The sequence below is a fragment of the Dermacentor variabilis genome, chromosome 7, assembly GCF_050947875.1.
Source record: "Dermacentor variabilis isolate Ectoservices chromosome 7, ASM5094787v1, whole genome shotgun sequence".
In the NCBI taxonomy this organism is placed as follows: domain Eukaryota; kingdom Metazoa; phylum Arthropoda; class Arachnida; order Ixodida; family Ixodidae; genus Dermacentor; species Dermacentor variabilis.
The window spans coordinates 21485323-21500063 of NC_134574.1; the positions used below are offsets into that span (position 1 = coordinate 21485323).

Sequence of the window (14741 nt, forward strand, 5' to 3'; positions counted from 1 at the left end):
TCACTTCAAAACTAGTCCAGCCCATATCCCCTTGCACAGCTTCATTTGTAGTCTTCCCGTGAGCGCCCAATGCGAGGCGACCCGCTGACCTTTGGTTCCCGTCGAGTCCTGATTGTACCCCTGATTTAAAGCAAACAACCGCATTTCCAAAAGTAAGTCCTGGAACCATTACCCCTTTCCACATACCTCGGAGGACCTCGTACCTATTGTATCCCCATAGCGCTCTGTGCTTCATTATGGCTGCATTTCTCTTCCCCTTGACTGTTATGGTTTTTTCCTGTGTTTCCATATATCCGTTGCCTTCGTTTATCCATATACCAAGGTATTTGTATTCTGTTACCCGAGGTATTTCTTGGCCCTGTATCTCCACTGTCTGTTCTGTTTTCATTGAATACAATAACACCTGATTTTCTAACACTAAATTTCAAACCTAAATTGTTGCCTTCCTGTCCACAGATATTAGCCAGACGTTGCAAATCACTTTGCTTGTTTGCGAGCAACACAATGTCGTCCGCATAAAATAAACCTGGGAGTTGCTGCTCTATTACTGTACCTGCCTGTTTGTATGAGAGATTAAACCCGATATTACTTCCTTCTAGCGCCCTCCATCCTCACCATGTACATCATAAACAGCAGCGGGGATAAAGGGCACCCCTGCCTCAGTCCCTTGTTGACATGAACTTTCTCCGCGCTCCTCATCCCTTCCCATTCAACGCAAACAGTATTTTCTAGGTAAATCTCTCTCAAAAGCTGTATACAATCGTTACCTAAGCCTTCCCCTTCCAGAATATCCCACAAAATGCTGCGGTCTACGTTGTCGTATGCTCCTATAATGTCCAAAAAGGCCACATACAATGGATGGATGGATGGATGGATGATGGATGGATGATTGTGGCTCAACCCTTTGAATCGGGCGGCGGCGGCGCGCGCCACCTAGCCTTTAATGGTTCTATATGCATGCATACCTATGTATTCAGCCGCGTTGCAGCCGCGTTGAGCGCCCCTAGCATAAAATATACAAACTAAAGTATGCGACTATATTATAGTAGCTCAACTTACGCGCTTATGCTGAAATGCGTCGCTGTTGATTTTTCGCCCTCTGTGGCGATCGCTGGAACATGAGAGTGTGCGGGGCTGGTACTAGTTCAAAGTTTCATGTTCCGAAATTCTGGAGTTGAAACATGTGTTCGTGGGTGTCGTTTATGTAACTTGTGCGTTGAAAGTCTTGGAACATTGTGGAAGGAACAGAGGCTGACGCGCCCGCTTTGCCGAACCGAACCTTGCGGGGTCCCAAGGATCTGCATCTACCTTGTGGGGCGTTGTTTCGAAGCAGCGCACAATGAGCATTCGTGCCCTGTGCATCGTTAGCATACCGCACAAGGATGCAGCAACGACCATCTACTACAAGTAGGCTGCGTGCCCATTGCTTTGTTTGCTGCGCTGTCGCCAAGTTGTCTGCGCGGGGGCTGTTTGTGAAAGGAGCCGAAACGCCCGTTCTTCGTTTCGATTAACTGCAATCAAACCAGCAACCAACGATCCAGAAACTCACAAAAACTTGTCGCCTAACTAGTTAATTATGATTTTCGACCATGAAACCAATGACCACTTAGCGCAATATGTGTAAATGGGAAGGGGACAACAGGAGCGCAATTACTATATTCGAAAATTGTTCAGTATGAACCGACTAGCCAAGCAACACGTAGTACTAGTTGATTATGGTTTAGTTGATATGTAGTGGCACAATTAAAAGCCCTGACGCAAAAGAAGACTGGAGCGACATTGCATTAAGCTTCAGCTGGTTTACTTGCAAGTCAAGTTTAGTCTAACAGCAGTGCCGCCTCTATTTTTTTCCGTGCCTGCCGCGTGAGCGCCGCATCGTCCGCCGTGTCCTCTTCTGTTACTTTCTCGATTTTGTCCCGAGATGCCGCTTGGCGGCTTCACCGTATTACCCGCTTGCAGACGTTCTCCTCCGCTCGCGAGCCGGCGGTTTGCGGACATTTCGCGCCCCACTAGTGTCGTCTGCAAGAAGGAGCTACAAACGTTATTGAGTGTTTTTGCAATGACAATAAAAAAAAAAAGTTATCTCTGCACGCAATAAAATATAACGTCGAAATAAATTGTTATTATGGATCTTACCGGGGCCACAATACCTGCCTCCACCAACTTGCAGATGACACTTTTAACCCGTAGGTTTCTGGCAGCGGTAGATGAAGGTCCGTCTGTTTGCTGCAACGGTGATGTTCCTGTGATGTTTTACACGTCAGTATGCGCTGCTGTTGTGTACTATTTTGTACGTTGAGCCAGCGAAAGAAAGACACTGGAGTTCCTTTTCATGGCATACCAGCGAACAAAGAGCTATGGGAACAGTGGCTGCAAGTTATCGTGAGAAAGAACTGGGAGCCGAGTTCTAATTCAAATTATTTGGCTGTTTGCAGCCTTCATTTTTTGGAAAGCGACTTTCTCCATGAGGAAAAGGCGTATGCTCAAGCAAGGTGCAGTGCCCAGTGTTTTCCCTCACTATCCGTCCTATTTGAATAAGGAGCAGCCTAAAGTGAGGAGTTATAGGTTTACACAGAAAAGAAAGCGCGATTCCTCTACGGCCACGCTGGCTAGCCTGCCTGCATCTGCTGAGGAAGTGCATTCGTATGCTGCATTGTCGTCAGACACACTCAAAGTTTGTGTGAACGTGCCCTCTCAAGCTTCCGAGCCCAGATGGCCCAGTGATCAGGTCACATCAGAAAGTGTATCTGCAGTCTGCAGGGATGATGTGCCTGATACTGCTTCTTTGGCATCAACAAGTGGGAAATGCATGAACGTCATTTTTCCAACCGATGCGCAGTTAGCAGATGGAGCAGGCGCCCATGCCTTGAGATCACTTGGCGCCCAAGCTGACTGGAGAAGCTCCGCATTAGCCTTCCTAGAACGAAAGGAGTGGTGCGAAAAAGAAAGAACCTGGAAGGAACGGAATCAGTGGCTACCGGCAACCGTAGATGCTTACAAAAAGGAGCTACGATGCCTAAAGAAAGAATGCAATGTCACCAATTTCTTCAAGTCACCCCAGACTCAAATCAGGGCAGTACAAAAGCCAGATTAATTATGGATCAGGTGCTGAACTACAAGGCAAAGAAAACAATGTGGTTCGAAACCACTATATGGCAGTGCATAATTTTGGGCAACCTTTCTACGAAGTCATATGAATACCTGAGGACAGAGCTCCTCGCACTCCCATGCAGAATGACACATCAAAATCACCTAGGAAATAATGCAGGCAAAGTAGGTTTCAGTGATCTCGTAAAAAAAAGGCTGAGCACTGAGATGGAATGCCTCGGGATGGAACAAGCCAGAATGTTTAGCCTCGTCATAGATGAAATGCGAAACAAGCAGAGGCTCGAGTACAACAAGCAAAGAGATATTTTCCTGGGAGATGTTGGCATGGGAGCTCTGAACGACGGTTTGTCGGCGTCTGCAAGGAAGGAACTGGCGAACTCGCTCTTGCGTTTTTTGCTCTGTGGCTTTCATGCGAGGTTAAGGATCCCGGTAGGATACTTCTTCACGAGGGCCTAGCTGCACTGGTGAGCTACTTGCGGAAACCACGAAGCACGTCATCAGAAAGACCAAAGAACTGGGATTAGAAATCGTTGGAGTTGTGGCTGAGAACCATAAAATAAACGTCCCAGCAATGGAAGTATTATCGCGTAGGCAACTGCAAACCCGAGTATCTCATTCCGCCGATCCAAGCCGAAGTTTGTTTCTGGCATTTGATCAGAGCCACATTATAAAAAACATCTGATCACAGGGTCTGGCAAAAGAATCAGGAAAAAATTGAGAAATTTTTCCAACTTACATAGAGGACCTCTACAAGATGCAACAGGGCTTGATTCTAAAGCCAGTCCGTTTTCTCACGAGAAAACACCTTTTTCCATCAAATATAGAAAAAAGTGGGAGTGAAGCCTGTTGTCCAATTGTTTTAACCTGCCGTGACAGTGGCTTTGGCTTTCATGAAGGATCATGCAGGGCACACTTGCGATGCATAGTTTGCCAGCATGGGACCAACTGTGGAGTTCATGAACATATGCAAATGGTTTGTCCTTATGGATGTCAGCAATTTCCAAAGATTCACCAAAATCGCCCAGACTTCAAGCAGTTCTATGATCCAGAGCACTCGAGACTTCACTGGTTGGAGCTTGTTTTCTTAGAATATGTTGAAGACTTCAAATTGGCAAGCGAACTGCAGTACTTCCTGACAAAAGAAACGTACCATGCCTTGGTATTCACAACTGTGTCTATCGTTGAGTGCATTAAGTTTTTATTGGCAAGAAGATTCAAGTTTGTATTGATGCATAAATTTTCGAGCGACCCCATAGAATCGCTCTTTGGGACTCTTACGTGCAGTAGTGGGTGAAACGACATGCTGGACGTCAGAAGCACTGTTTCTGAACTTGAGAAGATGCTGAAGACGGAATGGTTGCTGCTTCGCACACCAGGAACGTACAAACTTCAAACTCATTCTTTTCCTCACGCAACGTTATTAGGAGCAACAAGACAGACAGCATGTCAACAAAAAACGTGCCCACATCAGTGAAACCAGTGCAGCAGACACTGTGTGAACTGTGCATCTCATCAAAACCTTTTCTTCCAACGCCAGACATTGCAGCGATTTCCCTTGTTGCGGGATACATATCCCGCATTGTTAGCAAGAAAATTGAGTGTGAGCACTGCATGCCGCTGGTCGCAAAAGCACAAGGGAGCAGTTCTAGTGTGACAGATGGTTTGATCGCGCGCCAGGACAGAGGAGGTCTGTGCGAGTTCTGCATGTGCTGAAGAGATTTGTGGACACGATGCTTTCAGACCGCGCATCTCTGCACAAGCCCCTGGAAACTTGTTTAATGCAAAATGTTGACAGTTATTGTGGCCTTGCCAGTACTGTTTTGTGAGCGTTGTGGCAATAGCCAAAAGAGCAGACTAATAGAACTTGTATGTAAGAAATTCATGAAGCCGTTTTTCACAAACTATGCCGTTGACTTCACCGACAAGAAAGACAGGCTTTATGAAAACAAGCCACTGTCTCACAAGTATTTAAAGCTTTGATGGCTAAACGACAACGCACTTGTCACTTGTATGCTATCTTCGACACTGGACTGATCCACGTCCGTGTTTGTTGAGCTTTAGTGGTTCATACATGTTTGTTTCACACAAGTTGCTTGCCACAATATTATTAAATTGTGCTTTCGGTTTCTCACTCATTCCTTTGAATTCAATTTATTCTTAACTCGGGCTCTCGCCATCAGCAGAGCACTTCAGTTGCTTTGAGAGAATGCGTCAGATTTTTTTAATGCTTCTTTCAGCGCAATGCTCTCATATGGTAATGTCAAGGTCTTGTAAACGTGGAAGGCCATAAAAAATAAGATACAACAACAATAATAATAAATAAATAAGACAATGCACGGGTTAGCAACGGCTGCATTACGTCGCAGTCGCCACCATGGGGAGACGACAATAGCGAAGTGCTACCATGCGGTCAATCGGAGCAACAGAGCGACAATAGGACACCAGTGGAAATGGGCGTGATGCAAAAGGCACAGAAAAAATAGAGGAGGCGCTCCTAACAATATACAAATGCACTGTGCAATCGGGCATCCATCAAAGCAACGTGTCAAACCAAAATGTTATTGTAACAATAATTGGAAGTAAAATACCAGTGCTGTCTAGAAAGGTTGCAAACCTGAAGTGTGTGATTCAGACAGTTTGCTCCCACCGTACTAAAATAGGGTCGCCGAAAGATGTGACATCTTTGTTGTTTCATCGGCACTGTTATAGCTAGCTGCAACGTCTGACCGTGCAGTAACTGCACGGGCAGGAAAGTTAAATGTCTGAAAAAGCATATGAGGTCATAGGTGAAGTGCAATACTAGTGTTATGTGATACCACCTGATTATGGTGTCACACGATGTATGTACCCATGTATGTCAAACTGGACATTGTGTTAGTGGCTGTAACTGTCACTCTGACCAGGCAACTGTCAAAGCACACAGTAACGTGTGCTTTCCAACGCTCAGCATTATTCACTGCGTAGTGTGAGCTGCTGCTAATATCGGAATAAAGGACATGTCTGTGGCAATGCAAGAAGAAAAAGTGTTGGTTTCATTGGAACAAAATGATGCTGGCAATATCACTAACACAAAACACAGTGGGTGCTGCATTTCGGCGATGATGATGATTTATTGGCATCCTCTTTAAAACGGGGCAGTGACAAATAGTCTCCTGTCCCGCTTGATTTAACGAGGAATGCTGTTCGGGCTTTTCATTCTAGCATTTTTGTATACATCTCCATAATGTTTGTTTTATATTCCTCAAAATTTCACCATCTACCTTGTAGTGCGCTACCTATGCCTGTAGCAGGTCCGATTGTATCAATCTCTTCCCTACTTTCTTTTTATGCCAATACTCTAAGTGTCTCTTGCTTATCTCGACTGCTGATGCTTCTGTCCACTTTAAATCCAAGCGCTTCTGGAAGGTTATGTTACCCACTGGGTGAATCCATTCGCATTTCATTAGGATGGGCTGAGTGTTCTCCGGATTTTCACTGCAGCATACACAGGCTTCATCTTATTGTGAATATTTGCTCTGGCATGTTTTTGTCCTTCCCAGCAAAAAACAAACAAATAAACCATTGAGTCCAGTTTAATTTTTCAATGGAACTCGACTGGTTCCAATTGGACAGTATCGGTGGGCCAAGTTACAATTGGGCATCATGACAAATGCTGTTGGTTCCACTCGGACATCACTGGAGCTTGGTAAGCCAATTGATCCCAACTACACCCAATTGGAAGTTACCAGATGAGTAATCTCGTGAACAACAAAATAGTTAGTAATAATAGCGCAAATATAATGTTAGTTTTCAAGTAAAAGATCTTTGTATTTGGTGTGATCAAGGAAGAAAGGATTCAGCTTTTTCTCAAGTTATTCTCTCTTGAAATTTTACCAGTCTCTCATGAACCACTGGCACCACTTGGTCAACCAAATTTTACCTACATATATAGCACCTGACATGTGTCTCTCAGAGTGAAGTGGTGAACATTGAGTATGTCAATGAAGAGAATTGCTGTAGTGTGTTCATGAATGAGTATGCTTCTCGAAAGGAGTTTCAAGTATGTCTGTGTCATATCAAGATTAGGGCCCATCTAGTTTCTTTATTTCTCCCTTACCATTGTTTGTCATGTTGGTCCAAATGGGTCCAATTCAGAGACCAACTGGGTACACAAACCAATTAGTCCAATTGGACCTGTTGGATTTTTTCAATGGGTGTCCCAACACATAATTGGAAATAACCGATTTGTTCCAATCTGGAAGTTTCCAACTGGTTTGGGCAATTTTTTTTACTGGGTTAGGCAACCAGCTCGAGTTTCAAAAAGCACAGCACTACCCGTTGTGTCACCATACAGATTCTCCCTTCAAATTTCATTCTTACCATTCTTGTAAATCTTCATAGTTCTTTTTTTTGTGTTTCCATTCTTTACATCCAATGCACTGTCTCTGTTTCTCTCATTTTATTTATGGTGACTCTTGATTGGTTGCCAATTTCATGACCTCTTCCCAGGCACCCTGCCCTCCCCCCCTCCTATACTAAGAGGCATTCTCCAGCGTCCTGCGCTCTATGCGGTTGTATGGGACTGGCGGCCACGCATCGTTATGCAACTTCCCAAATAACAATACGAGTCGGTTGTGGCACTTGGTAGAGCAGTAAACGAGGGTTCCAAAGGAACTGTGATTGTTTCGTAAATATATAATGTTACGCCCACGAAAGGCGCTTATTGACAAGCCAGATAGAGTTAGATGTCACGACGGCCTCGATCAGCTGAGCAACTATCAAGGTTCAGCTAGCCAGCTGCACATCGTCTTCCTCCTTCACCTCTCCTGGATGCCCCCCATACTGTTGAGGTGTAAACCCACTACACATGTAAGAGTGTCACATTTCTCTCCGCGTAGACGAAGCATGCTGGACAAATCAAACAAGCTGTTGAGAAATAAAGGGCTTTAAACGGGCAACATGCGAAAGTTGAGTCTTTGCTAACCATCAGCCATTTTACGTGAGGCGTGCTATGTGGTAGGTTAATTCACTTATACGATCAATAATAACATAGGGTCCAACATAGTGGGCCAGCAGTTTTTCACATAATCCACATTTTCTGGTTGGTTTCCAGAGCCACACTAAGTCACCAGGGCCATATATCATATGTTGGCATTGGCAGTTGTAGCGTGCCTTCGAGTGGTCTTGTGAAACAAGATTGCGCAAAGAAGCAAGTTGTCGCGCCTCTTCAGCAAGAGAGACGGTCTCAGATATACAAAGATTATCGTGGCTTGAAAACGGGAAGTGTGTGTGTATAACGAAGCGGACGAGCATAAAGAATAAAGAAGGGACTGTAGCTCGTAACTTCGTGCTGTGAGGTGTTAAATGCGTATATAATGATGGGTAGCACGCTGTCCCATTTCTTATGATCTGACGTGACATACATGGACAGCATGTTAGTAAGAGTTCCATTTGTGTGTTCCGTAAGGCCATTTGTTTGTGGATGATATGGGGTGGAATGTTGAAAACTTGAAGCACATAGATGAAGCATCTCCTTGATGACGTCTGCAGTGAACTTTCACCCACGATCGCTGATGATGACTCTTGGAAGTCCATGTCAGAGAATGAAAAAACACAGCTGAAAAACACACACTTCGGTTGCAGTAGCCGATGGTATCGCAGCCGTCTCACAGTGGCATGTCAAGTGATCGGCACACACGACGATCCAGCAATTCCCATCAGATGACCCCGGGAAAGGACCAGAAAGGTCGATGCCGACTTGGTCAAACGGAGGGCTCAAGGGTGGCACGGGATGTAGTCAACCAGGAGGAGCACCCGTCGGATGCTTGTGGCGTGTACTCGCTGCAGCTAGACACATACTGATTGGTCATCTGGTACATTGGTGCATTTTTCTGGGCCAGTAGAATCTTTTGTGAATGCAGTAGAGTGTTCGCGCAGATCCCAAATAACCAGATGTTAGATCTTCATGCATAACGTGCAAGATGGAGACACGGAGACTCTCCAGGACCACCAGAAGATATTGTGGGCCTGTAGCAGAATAGTTCTTTCTGTAAAGAACCCCATCACGAACGCAGAAACGAGTGGATGGTGCTGATTTCCTTGCAGTAATGAGCAGAGGCTCTAAAGTTCTGTCTTTTTGTTGCTCGACCTTGAAGGTATTTATATAAGGAAATCCTGGCTCCAGTGATGCGATATAGCAGTTGAAATTGTCTGCGTCGCTGTCCATTGTTGGAAACAGCATGTGCGAGAGGCAGTCAGCGTCGGCATGCTGTGGGCCGCTTTTATAAGAAACACTAAAGTCATATTCTTGTAAACGAAGTGTTCAACATGCAAGCTGGCCTGACGGAGTGGAAATTAACCAGCCAGCAAAGAAAATGATGGTCTGTCACCACAGTGAAGGGGCGCCCATACGGGTATGACCGGAAGCGCTGTACTGCGCAAATCACTGCAAGACAATCTTGCTTTGTGACTGTGTAGTTGCACTTGGACTTAAAGGGTGACTCGCATAGGCAACGACGTGTTCTTTGGTGTCGACGTGTTGAATAAGGACAGTGCCGATGCCAATACCGCTAGCGTCCGTATGAACTTCTGTCGGGGCCGCATGGTAGAAGTGTCGGAGAATGGGATGGGATGTCAGAAGAAACTTCAGCTCACGAAAACTAGCCTCACATTCAGGAGTCCATTCAAAGGTTCCCTTTGAATGTATTCCTGAAGGTGCCCTTCTGGAGGAGGCATGTAAGAGGATACGCGATGTTGGCAAATCCATGAATAAACCGGTGGAAGTACGAGCAAAGTCCCAGAAAACTGGGTAGCTCTTTTACATGGCGAGGTTGCTTGAAGGCTTCCATAGTAGGAGTCTTCGCTGGATTGGGTCGTATACCGTCCTTATCCACTAGATGGCCCAGAACCATGGTTTGGTGCTCTCCAAAATGACATTTCTTTGAGTACAGCACTAAACCCGCTTTTCCCAAGCAGTCTAGCACTAGATTGAGACATGCGTTGTGCTCATTGAACATGCGCCTGAATATCACTACACCGCCTAGATAGCACATGCATACTTCCAACTTCTAACCACGCAGGATGTTGTCCATAAAACGCTCGAAAGTTGCAGGTGCTATACAGAGCCCGAACGGCATCACATTAAATTCAAAAAGTCCATCTGGTGTTACAAATGCTGTTTTCTCCTTGTCTGCCTTATGCATAGGAATCTGCCAGTACCTTGACCTCCAGTCAACAGATGAAAACTAAGACACTGATCAAAGGCAATTGATAGCATCAACAATACGTGGAAGAGGATAACAGCCTTTTTAGTGATGGTGTTGTGGCCATGGTAGTCAACAGAAATCGCCATGTACCATGCTGCTTTTTAACCAGAATCACTGACGCTGCTCACGGGCTACAGGATTCTTGGATTACATTCTTATTGAGCATTTTGTGGACTTGGTTGTTGATCAACTTGCGTTCCGATGGTGAGACTCTGTATGAGACTCTGTCACTAAGGTTAGGCAGATCCCGTATATGTGATGGTGTATACGAGGAGGAGGAAACAATGGTGGCCCCTCTTGCTGCAGAAAGTCAAGCAGTCGGGCATGTTTTAGCAGAATATTCGCCACTACATGACGCTGCTTAGCGCTGAGTGACTTGTTCATCATAGCTAGGATGGAGGAGTGCGCAGCAGGGCATGCAATAATGAAATGGTGTTCATCTGCAGAACCAGGGACCTCTGCAAGAATGGCGAGTGACCGCTTGATCTTCATGGCAGGTGGCAAGTTTCAGACCCGGTGGTAGTATTGCAGGTTCACTGGAATGGTTTACACAAGTTTAAACAACTGACAGCATGCAATACAGTACCAGAATGTTCCTCTTGATGCAACTCAGATGAACAGGCTCTACGTTAGCGTCAACCGTTCCATCGGTGGTAGGGAAACAGGTGACTGAAAGACACGTTGCAGATAACGGTGGCACAACTGCATCTCTGGATATACAAAGCACACTTTCATGATACGATGGGCGTTCCATAAACGCAGCAGCTCATACCTACACTGATTTCTCCCGTTCAGTCGACAGTGCCACCTCACAGTTTCAAAAAATCAAGGCCCAGGATTACATAGTGCATAGAATGAGGTAGAACAGTGAACTCTGCTTTAAATATTTGACTAAAACGTCTACATATAATGTCTACAAAATAATGTCTACATTGCACATGCCGACAGGATACAACAACTCCCCACTCACTCCACGAAACATATTGGCACGGTCCCAGCGAAACATAGTTTTTCGTCCTAGGAGCCTTTTAAATGCAAGACTCATCATGGAAATGGTTGCTCCCTTGTCCACTAAGGCCATTGATGAAACTCCGTTAATTAATACACACTTTATTCTTAAACATACCAATGGGTAGAGGTGTCTCTGTCGACATCAAATATTCTTCAGCGACCTCACCTCTAACGGTCGCACTTACTAGTTTTCCAGAGGTAGTGATGGGTAGCGACGCCGCAGAGAGGGTGACCGGCTTACGCGAGGAGCGAGTGGTGTCAAGCTGCAATCAGATGCTGGAGAATGGTTCCACAATGGATCCGGGTGCTGGTGAGGCAAGTTTCAATTCAATTTCAATTCAATTCAGTTTATTTTTCATTCATAATAATTTGTGCACAGGAACTGTTGGGCCTGTAGCCAAAGGCTAGTGTAGGCCCATAGTCATATATGTAGTAGCAGCTACAATGTCATGCGCATATCTAGTTTTTAATGATACAACCTAATGCAGTTAGGTGGATACATACAATTAAAATCATTAAAAAAGAAAAACAGTGCATATCAATCAATGGCAATAAAACAGAACTGTCAGGAGAATACATGCACATACACAAAAAAAAACGAAATAGTTTCCTGGATATGTGTGTGAGGGTGAATATGTTTTGCCAAGTGGAGCGTGGTACCGCCTAGACATCATCGATCGGTCGAACCTCGGTGGATGCTGGCGGTTGCAGTACCTAGCAATGTGACCCAAGTCACCACAGCTATAACAAACAGGTAAACGACGATCGATGAACTGCTCCTCGAAGCGCTCAGCCATAGGGGGTCATGCAGCAGAGGGAAGTGGCTGAGCCTGCTGCACAGGAGGAACGGTCGGTCTGTGTGCAAACCTGCTGGGGCGAGGGTGTCCTGCAATATGGTGTTCGGGCACAAATGTGCCCTCACGTGGCCATGGAGCTCCTCTGTGGTTGACGTCTGTGACACATAATGACAGTTGCCATGGTGCTCCTCTGAGATGGGTGTCTGTGATAAATACCGCCGGTTGTTGCAAAGCGCAGGGTGCTGCAGGTGCCATGTGTTGCAGGTAGTAAACATCAGGTTGTTGCATGACATTGCGGGCAAGTTCCTGGTGTCGCAGCAGTTCTTCATGCATGGTCTGCTGTATAGTAGACGAAAGATCGGTGGACGGGCTCTCATCGATGCTGGAAATGGTTGTCACATTCGGCAGGCATCCAAATTTTCGCGCAATGCAACGTGTCTTCAACATCTCAAACATATGGCAGTGACGTACGACATCTCAGACGGAATCAACGGGTTCCCTGCTTATAAGGAAATTGTAGACATCTGCAATTCCTTTGAGAAGATGTTTAACTCAGTCATCCTCAGACATCTGTGAATTGACTATTTTGCACATCTTGAGGATTTCTTCTATGGATGTAGAGCATGTTTCTCCAGGAGTTTGAGCTATTTGAGCCAGTGTTCTCTCCACGCGTTTCTGTTTGGCATAGGAGTTGTCAAAACACTTCTTAATTTCTTCAACGAAGCGCTCCCACATTGTTAGGGAATCTTCGTGGTTTTCGTACCGCATCAGCGCTGTCTCACTCAGAAACGGTACAACATATTCAAGCTGAATGACAGAACCCCAAATGTTGTAGCGGCTCACCTTTGCGTAGTGTGTCAGCCACTCGTCGACGTCTTCGCACACTTTTCCCGCGAACGAGCGTGGTTCCATGTAGTGCTGTAAAGGGCCAACTGGTGCTGACCTTTCAGCACGTAAAACTAGAGCTGGCGTTTGTCCACCTCCGTCCTGAGCCATAGGGAAGGTCTTTGGTAAGAGACCAGCAAGACAACGGCTTCGGTGAAGTTCTAGGTGCTGCGATACCATGGTATGTTGTGTCGTATCCAGCACCTCCACCACTCTATTACGCCTACAAAAGGCGTTTATTGACAAACCAGATAGAGTTAGACGCCGTGACGGCCTTGATCAGCTGAGCACCTATCGAGATTCAGCTAGCAAGCCAAATGTTCACTTCTCCAGGATGCCCCCCACACTGTTGAGGCGTAAATGCACTACACATGTAAGAGTGTCACAATATATTTCTCTATACTTCCAGAGCTAATTAAAAAAACGCTACTATAGTCGGATAGAACTTAAGTCTGCAGTGAAGCCCTGCCTACGCCCTCGTAACCACCAGCCACTGTTCCTCCGCGAGGCTGCAAATAATTCATACTTGAAACTATCCCTGTTACCCAAATATGACGGTAACCACAAAAATAAAATTATTAGCGAGTAACTTTACACGCTTTCCCTCACCTATTATAGTGGAATGGCGAGAGCCCAATTCTTTATTGAACTGAAATAACAAGCTTGCTCCGCTGCAACTATTTATTGTCAAGTTTCACTTCAGTTGGCAATGAAGTTTCAAGAGTAAAACAGGTTGAACAGTGAAATGAACTGCACTGCAGATTTTTGAAGAGTAAAATGCTCAGACTCCATGCACTTTGTCCATGTCTGTTGCATACCTCTTTTCTTCTGCCGATGAAAAGATTCTTCAAGAACAGCAGACGCTCCGGAGGTATCAAGTACGATGCCATTTTGAAAACATTGCATGTCGGTGATTTTGCTTGCTTCTGTGATTGGCCAGCAGAGTAACACAACTCCGCGCGGTCTGTGTGCGTTGGTTGTCAACTGCTGTTTTTTTTAAAGTTGTATTCTACTATAGTAATATTGATTTTACACTTTCATGTGTTTACTTGTTCTTGGCAGTGTTCTTCCTGCACTTCTTTTCTGTGCGAGTCCATTTGACGTGGTTCCTTGTTTGCCTAGTAAAGGAGAGGTGTATCTCATATGCGTACCTGTAAAATACACCTTATTTCATTTCTCTTTTGTGGGTTTACACATCTTTATGGCGAATTGTGGGCGTTATTCACATTTGTAGTAGTAAAGGTAACCCTCCCTCATTTGCATAGAACAGTTACCTTGGGTTGCCCCCCACCCCCCCCTCTAAAAAAACTCTTGGGCATGTGCCTGCCTTTTCCTCCATTCTGTGTCCACTCTTTTCAGGTACAGAACCAGAGGTAGATGGCATCACCGATGCTTTGCACTGAGTGAGCACTTTCTTGTCTGGCATTGCTGCAGACATTGTGTCATTTATTCTAAAGGAAACAGAACAAGTACAGCTTTAGAAAGCTGAATGCGCCACAAAATACCATGTCTACGGGAAATTTGAGCATGAGTAAGCCAGCAGTTTAGCTGAAAGAGCCATGCATGACTTGTGTTGCTCATGATCATTAGTTATTAAAAGTGGGGTGTGGAGAGTATTGAGGGCACTGTTTTGTGGAAAAAGCTTCTCGTGGCATTTTTGACTAGTGACTCATTGTAATTATCCATGTTTCATCAA

At 45.2% G+C, this 14741-nt stretch overlaps 1 protein-coding gene across 2 annotated transcripts in view; it reads left to right on the forward strand.

The window, feature by feature from the left end:
- Positions 1-1125: 1125 nt before the first annotated feature.
- Positions 1126-14741, forward strand: part of LOC142587368 (AP-5 complex subunit mu-1-like) — a 243682-nt gene continuing 230066 nt past the window's right edge. For both annotated transcript variants that reach the window (XM_075698316.1, XM_075698315.1), the window contains exon 1: positions 1126-1407. In XM_075698316.1, the coding sequence (XP_075554431.1) occupies positions 1383-1407 (25 nt within the window). In that variant the 5' untranslated portion in view covers positions 1126-1382. The remainder of the gene's footprint in view (positions 1408-14741) is intronic.